The sequence below is a fragment of the Salmo trutta genome, chromosome 26, assembly GCF_901001165.1.
Source record: "Salmo trutta chromosome 26, fSalTru1.1, whole genome shotgun sequence".
Classification (NCBI taxonomy): Eukaryota; Metazoa; Chordata; class Actinopteri; order Salmoniformes; family Salmonidae; genus Salmo; species Salmo trutta.
The window spans coordinates 20,587,638-20,596,122 of record NC_042982.1 but is presented as its reverse complement, the minus strand read 5'-3'; the positions used below and the strand labels follow the sequence as shown (position 1 = coordinate 20,596,122).

The 8,485-nt window shown below is 44.3% G+C and overlaps 1 protein-coding gene across 1 annotated transcript; it reads left to right on the top strand.

The window, feature by feature from the left end:
• Positions 1-4,551: 4,551 nt before the first annotated feature.
• LOC115163370 (coiled-coil-helix-coiled-coil-helix domain-containing protein 2) lies at positions 4,552-8,186 on the top strand. Its single transcript, XM_029715198.1, has 4 exons — positions 4,552-4,782; positions 5,221-5,479; positions 5,706-5,931; positions 7,876-8,186. Exons 1-4 carry the CDS (start codon positions 4,733-4,735, stop codon positions 7,884-7,886), a joined length of 546 nt encoding a protein of 181 aa, XP_029571058.1. The 5' UTR covers positions 4,552-4,732; the 3' UTR covers positions 7,887-8,186.
• Positions 8,187-8,485: the final 299 nt, after the last annotated feature.

Sequence of the window (8,485 nt, the reverse complement as noted above, 5' to 3'; positions counted from 1 at the left end):
ACTGGGAGACCCATGAGGCGGCGCACAATTGGCCCAGCATTGTACGGGTTAGGAGAAATGGCGCCAGAGCAGAAGGCAGACGTTTTACGTGCCCCCAAACTATTGTGTTTTTTTTGTTCGTAACTTATTTTTTTACTATTTTTGTACATAATGTTGCCGCTACCGTCTCTTATGACCGAAAATAACTTCTGGACATCAGGACTGCGATTACTCACCACGGACTAGCAGAATCCTATTTCATCTTTCACAACTCTGACGAGTCCGAGGCGGAGGATACACGGCTCCCTCCGGAACAGACCCAACCTCAGTGATCTGCGTGAAGAGGAGGCGGAGAAAGAGAGGCCGGAGGGTGGGCTGCCTTCTGAGGAGTAGGCAGCGATTGAATAAACCTCCACTCCCCCCAATTCTGCTCGCAAACATGCAATATTTGGACAATAAAATGGCCGAGTTATTGAGAAGATTAAACTACCAACAAGACATTAAAAACTGTAACATCTTATGCTTCACAGTGTCGTGGCTGAACGACGACAATATCAACATACAGCTGGCGGTCTCTGTATTTTTGTAAACAACAGCTGGTGCACGATATCTAAGGAAGTCTCAAGCCATTGCTCGCCTGAGGTAGAGTTTCTCATGATAAGCTGCAGACCACATTACCGACCAAGAGAGTTCTCATCTATATTCTTTGTAGCTGTTTACATACCACCACAGTCAGAGGCTGGCACCAAGATAGCGTTGAATGAGCTGTATTCCGCAATAAGCAAACAAGAAAACGATCACACAGAGGCAGCTGGGAACTTTAATGCAGGGAAACTTAAATCTGTTTTACCTAATTTCTATCAACATGTTAAATGTGCAAACAGAGGGAAACGAACTCTGGACCACCTATACTCCACACACAGAGATGCATACAAAGCTCTCCCTCGCCCTCCATTTGGCAAATCTGACCATAATTATATCCTCCTGATTCCTGCTTACAAGCAAAAATTAAAGCAGGAAGCACCAGTAACTACATCAATAAAAAAGTGGTCAGATGAAGCAGATGCTAAGCTACAGGACTGTTTTGCTAGCACAGACTGGAATATGTTCCGAGATTCCTCCAATGGCATTGAGGAGTACACCACATCTGTCATTGGCTTCATCAATAAGTGCATCAATAACGTCGTCCCCACAGTGCCCGTACGTACATTCCCCAACCAGGAACCATGGATTACAGGCAGCATCCGCACTGAGCTAAAGGCTAGAGCTGCCGCTTTCAAGGAGCGGGACTCTACCCCTGAAGCTTATAAGAAATCTTGCTATGCCCTCCGACGAACCATCAAACAGGCAAAGCGTCAATACAGAACTAAGATCGAGTACAGCTGGTGCATGAGAGCACCAGCTGTACCGGAAGACAGTGTGACCATGCTCTCCGCAGCCGATGTGAGTATGACCTTTAGACAAGTCAACATTCACAAGGCCGCAGGGCCAGACGGATTACCAGGACGTGTACTGTGAGCATGCGCTGACCAACTAGCAAGTGTCTTTACTGACATTTTCAAACTCTCCCTGTCGGAGTCTGTAATACCAAGATGTTTCAAGCAGACCACCATCCACCATAGTACCTGTGACCAAGAACACTAAGATAACCTGCCTAAATGACTACTGACCCATAGCACTCACGTCTGTAGCCATGAAGTGCTTTGAAAGGCTGGTCATGGCTCACATCAACACCATCATCCCAGAAACCCTAGACCCACTCCAATTTGCATACCGCCCCAACAGATCCACAGATGATGCAGTCTCTATTGCACTCCACACTGCCCTTTCCCACCTGGACAGAAGGAACACCAATGTGAGAATGCTATTAATTGACTACAGCTCAGCGTTCAACACCATAGTGCCCTCGAAGCTCATCAATAAGCTAAGGACCCTGGGACTAAACACCTCCCTCTGCAACTGGATCCTGGACTTCCTGACGGACCGCCCCCCGGTGGTAAGGGTAGGTAACAACACATCCGCCACGCTGATCCTCAACACAGGGGCCCCCCTCAGGGGTTTTTGCTCAGCCCCCTCCTGTACTGCCTGCTCACTCATGACTGCACGGCCAGGCACGACTCCAACGCCATCATTAAATTTGCCAATGACACAACAGTGGTAGGCCTGATCACCGACTGTGGTCTACAGGAAAAAGAGGACCGAGCACGCCCCCATTCTCATCGACAGGGCTGCAGTGGAGCAGGTTGAGAGCTTCAAGTTCCTTGGTGTCCACATCACCAACAAACGAACATGGTCCAAGCACACCATGACAGTCGTGAAGCGGGCACGACAAAACCTATTCCCCCTCAGGAGACTGAAAAAATTTGGCATGGCTCCTCAGATCCTCAAAATGTTCTACAGCTGCACCATCAAGAGCATCCTGACTTGTTGCATCACTGTCTGGTATGGCAACTGCTCGGCCTCCGACCGCAAGGGTAGTGCGAATGGCCCAGTACATCACTGGAGCCAAGCTTCCTGCCATCCAGGACCTCTATACCAGGCTGTGTCAGAGGAAGGACCTGAAAATTGTCAAAGACTCCAGCCACCCTAGTCATAGACTGTTCTCTCTGCTACCACACGGCAAGCGGTACAGGAGCGCCAAGTCTAGGTCCAAGAGGCTTCTAAACAGCTTCTACCCCCAAGCCATAAGACTCCTGAAGATCTAGCCAAATGGCTACCCAGACTATTCACATTGCGCCCCCCCCCCCCCCCCCCCCCCCCGCCACTCTCTGTTGTCATCTTTGCACAGTCACTTTAACTCTCCCTACATGTACATACTACCTCAAATAACCGGTGCCCCCGCACATTGACTCTGTACCGGCACCCCCCTGTATATATTGCTATTTTTTACTCCTCCTCTTTAATTACTTGTTACTTTTATCTCTTATTCTTGTCCGTATTTTTTTAAACTGCACTGTCGGTTAGGGGCTCGTCGGTAAGCATTTCACTGTAAGGTATAATAATAAAATACGTAATATATGATACTAATTTCAGTCCATCTGATTTTCATTTACTATGTTACGTCCAGGTTGCTCCACCACCAACTCCACCACCATTAGGGTTCAACGTTTTATTTAATTGACTTAAAAACAAATCTTGGCCTACGTAGGGTAGAATGAATTAATTCCACTTTTAAACAGAAGCCCTTCAGAGGTATACAGATTTTAATATGCAAACTACTACTTCTTCCATTTCAAGTTAATGACATTGAAAATACAAATGCACTGTTACCTCCCCCCCCAAAAATCTTGAATGCGTTTCACACTTACAGAAACTGAATTTCAAAGTCCAAGGGGAACATCTAGTGGAAAAAGATAAAAACATTTCCATTACTTCACTGGGCACTGGAGTGTAGATTTTTTTAGCGCTCGAAAACTTGATATGCTAAAACCACAAAACATACACTACATATACAAAAGTATGTGGACACCCCTTCAATTTAGTGGATTTGGCTATTTCAGCCACACCCATTGATGACAGGTGTATAAAATCGAGCACACAGCCATGCAACCTCCATAGACAAACATTGATAGTAGAATGGCCTTACTGAAGAGCTCAGTGACGTTCAACGTGGCACCGTCCATAGGATGCCACCTTTCCAGTCAGTTTGTCAAATTCCTGTGAAGTGGAAACGTCTAGGAGCAACAACGGCTCAGCCGCGAAGTGTTAGGCCACACTAGCTCACAGAACGAGACCGTTGAGTACTGAAGCGCGTAAAAATCGTCTGTCCTCGGTTGCAACACTCACTACCGAGTTCCAAACCGCCTCTGGAAGCAACATCAACACAAGAACTGTTCGTCAAGACCTTTATGAAATGGGTTTTCATGGCCAAGCAGCTGCACACAAGCCTAAGATCACCATGCACAATGCCAAAGGTCTACTGGAGTGGTGTAAAGTTAGCCGCCATTGGACTCTGGAGCAGTGGAAACGCGTTCTCTGGAGTGATGAATCATGCTTCACAATTTGGCAGTCCAAAGGATGAATCTGGGTTTGACAGATGTCAGAAGAACGCTACATACCCGAATGCAGTGCCAACTGTAATGTTTGGTGGATGAGGAATAATGGTCTGGGGCTGTTTTTCATGGTTCAGGCTCCTTAGTTCCAGTGAAGGGAAATCTTAACACTACAGCATACAATTTACATTCTAGACAATTCTGTGCTTCAACTTTGTGGCAACAGTGTGCACAAAGCGAGGTCCATACAGAAATGGTTTGTGGAGATCAGTGCCGACCTCACTAATGCTCTTGTGGCTGAATGGAAGCAAGTCCCTGCAGCAATGTTCCAACATCTAATGAAAAAACTTCCTATAAGAGCAGAGGCTGTTATAGCAGCAAATGGGGGACCAACTCCATATTAATGCCCATGATTTTGGAATTAGATGTTCGACGAACATGCTTTGGTCATGTAGTGTATATCAGAGGATACTCAGTCATGTACTAGCTTTACATACCGTAACGTTTTTTGGCATGGAGTCATGATTATAAAACGTTACATATGACAACAGATTTCAAAGATTTTCAAAGCGAGTCGTCATCTCACCGGAAGTTACACGCACAAAATATGTGACACGATAGTAAGTTCTGGAACACCAGTCTTTTTTATTCCTACGAAGGTCGATTAGACGTAGACACATTAGCTACTGTACTGAGTCGCTTTCTTCAAACACGAAGGAATTTTCTTGTTATATTTCACTAGCTAGCTTTATCAATTGAAAATGCCAAGAGGAAGCAGAAGCCGGACGTCAAGAATGGCCACTCCAGCCAGGTATGCAAATTGGAAAAATAATGATATTAATAACGCATTGCCAGCTAGTTAACTTAGCATCAAGCAAGCTGCCTGACATTACTTGTTCGCTAGACTTGCATCCTTTCCCTGTGTTGCCCAGTCTATATTTGAATACTTGATAAACGGTGTCTATTTCAAAGTTATGATAGTTAGCTAGATAACAAATAACGTTATGTAGCTAGCTAGATTGCTAGACACCTGCTAATGACGATAAGTGAAAGGTGAAACTAATAATAATCAATTAAGGAACTAAATGTACAGAATCTGGTTGGTTAGTCTTTACACTACCCTAATTATATGTTACTGAATTGGCCGAGAGTAATTTACATAAATTGATGCTGCTAATGGACCTAATTCAAGTTCTTCAGTGAGCATGATTGGATTGACACTTGATTGCTCATCTTTCCCTCAAACCAGGGTAGCCCCACCGCCACCTCCCATGGCCAGGGCTGCACCCCCACCATCCTACGCTCCAGCGCCTGCCCCTCCGTCCGCCATGGCTGCGCCAGCCACTGCTGCTCCCCGGCAGCCAGGCATGTTTGCGCAGATGGCCACCACAGCCGCTGGGGTAGCCGTTGGCTCAGCCGCAGGGCACATGATCGGCCACGCAATGACTGGAGGAATGGGTGGAGGCGGGGGAAGCCAGGAGGCTGCCAAACCTGATGTCACCTACCAGGTAGGTGACCACTGCTTAATCACAGTGAGTGACAGGGCCATGATATTGAAGTGGCTTTGTGTCATGTAGCCTAGTTAGTAATGGTAGTGATGAGAGTATGAGTGAGACAGACAGAGAGAGAGGATAAAACATGGGGGATTATACCCTGTGCCAGTCCTTAAAGAATGGGCATCTAAACAGTTGAGAATAAAATCAACACTAACCTCAAATGCTTTATGTTTCTCAGGAGCAGCCCCATCAGTACCAGCAGCAGTACCAACAGCCACCTCCCATGTACCAGCCAGCCCAGTATCAGCAGCAGCCCCAGTCCATGTTCCAGCAGGAGCCTGCTCCACAGCAGGGAACCTGCTCCTACGAGTTCAAGCAGTTTATTGAGTGTGCTCAGACCCAGAGTGACCTGAAACTCTGTGAGGGCTTCAGCGAGGTGCTCAAGCAGTGCAAGTTGTCCAATGGTGAGTTTAAGTGTGTGTATGTGTGTTAATACAATCTTACCTGTTACTGGAAATATGTGTAAAAGAGGGTGCTTTGTGTCCCTGAAAATGTTAAATAGTGAAGTTGTATCATGACTTATATGCATTCATTAGATGTTATCAGTTGACTTGTTGCCTATCCCTTGCCTTCCCTGGTGTCACCTTTTGGAATAGGATTAAGATTACGTTTTATGGCAGCTAGTGTTCTTCAGTCTGGTTCCTGGATGGTGTTCTGTAGGTCTCTGGCATTCATTCAATTAAGTCTGACTCTTGAGTCAACTGAGCAGAGTGAGGCATTTGTGTGAAAGTGGCTATACGTTTGGCCAATTAATAGACATTGCATTAAATAAAACCTAATTAAAAAAAAAAAATATTGCCCAGGACAGGACTCTACACAGACTGGTGTGTCATAGCCAATCAGGCCTATATACAAATAAGCCATTTGCCACACTGGACTGTGTTTACAGGCAGTAGCAACAGCGTGACTTTAGATCATTAGAATGCATTCGGCAAAAGCTACTAAATACACCTGAATGGATTTCTGCAAATATGTAAATACCACAGGAGTCCTCTTACATTTGGGAACTTTACAGTCCTATTGATCAAACAACCATGAAAAAGGTAGGCTCGCTCTCCCTCAGTTGCCTATGCACATCAACAAGATCAACAACTGTTAGTCAGAGCGAGATGAGGGAACAGTAGATAAACCCTCAAACTTTATCAGCTTGTAGTTGGCTGTCAAAAATGGCAATGATAAATGATGGGGAATAGTAGTCTCCTCGCCCTTCTGCAGCTTGCCTGCCAGTACATGCTTGTCCCAACCCACATTTTGACAACTGAATGGGAACTTGCCCATTTGATCGATGCCAAATACATTTGATTGACAACTAAGAGATATGGTAACTGGATTAGTCGTTCCAAGTTTAGCATAGCTAGCTCGCAAGTCATTCACGTCATGCTAGCTAACCAAATGAGACCTGCGTTTCTAGCTGTAGCCACAGAAAAATGAAATGTGGTTGTAAAAAGTTGTCCACTCGTCCAATGACATAACATCCTCCTAGCAGCTAGCCAGATAACATTAAGCTCTGTGTTTTTAGCTTGGTAAATAAATAGCTGCATAAATAGATAAGCTAGCTAATTGCCACACGTTATGACTGATTTGTGAACATTGCACTTGCTAGTTTCATTCTATTAACATTCCCAGCCTTAGTTACATTTGCCAGTTTTTGTCCAAAATATTGAGTTTTAAAACTGAAACCGTGCATCCCTAATGGGTGGAGGCAGCAAACAATGTACCAAGCCAGCTGTGATTTACAACCTGATTATTTGTTGGACTGCCAAGAAATGTATTGGTGAATTATATTAACCATGAATTGAACTGCATCCATCAATGCTTTCTCTATGTCATGGAATTGAGTTAAATATAACCTATTTTTCAAACCTAAACTGGAAATGTTATATTTGACTGCTATGATTGTTTGTTTCATATCTGCAAAGTAGTTCAAACGGCTGCCAGTTCCACTTTAATGTATATCCTCATATGTTCATAAGTTACGGGGTCACACTCATTCTTGGTCCTCAAGATATTTAACTACAAATGTATGCAATACACGGAGTGGACATAGGGTAATGTAGCACTATGGGACATTAAATCATGAAATGTGTAGGAGCTCATGCCAGGTGCTCACACTTGATTTCACTGTAAGGACTGCCGCCCCCCCCCCCCCCATTTCCAGTGAGGGCGTTGCTGGTAAAAAAAAATTCCCCTAATGTTGTGCCGGGGGCTGGTCTAGTGGTAGTGCTGCTATCACATATGCCCTCTGGAGCCCCTCTCCATCTCAATGACTTCACTAAATCGATCAAGTAAAAACTACTAAATATGTAAAATGTTCCCTAATGTAACTTTACTTTTTTTTCCCTCCACAGGGATGTCCTGAGAGGGAGACGAACAACCCCATCAACGCTGAACACATACACACAATACTACTAAACAAGTCATTTGTTTTGGCAGTTGATCAAATAACTTAATCATATGGACAATAAAAGCATTTCTCAGGTTGATGCTGTGAAGCTTGTAATAAGTTATGTATATGTTTAGATTTTTTTGGTTTGTTGCAAGTTTACATTTTTCTCTTGGTCCACCCATTTCCATCATATCTGGATTAGGGATGTACAATCACAATTTGCTTGTAACAAGCATAGGATCTAATAAAGCTGATGTGAATCACATTAAATAATCTTGGTATCTCTTGTTCTCGCATCCCTGATGGCTCTTTTGCACACAGTGATAATGTGATTAAGTATTACATAAATTGGATCATCCTTGTGGAACATTTGAGGAACACTAGACTAGAGCAAGAAGAACATGCAGTTATTTGTATGCAGTTTCTTTATTATTGAAGTACTACTACTACAATACATTTATATGCCACCTGTTATGCACATTCAATTATCTGAGACGGTGTTGCATGCAAACTATTAGCGGGGATGTCACTGATTAGAATGTAAACCGGGGTGTTATTTCATGAATAGGAAG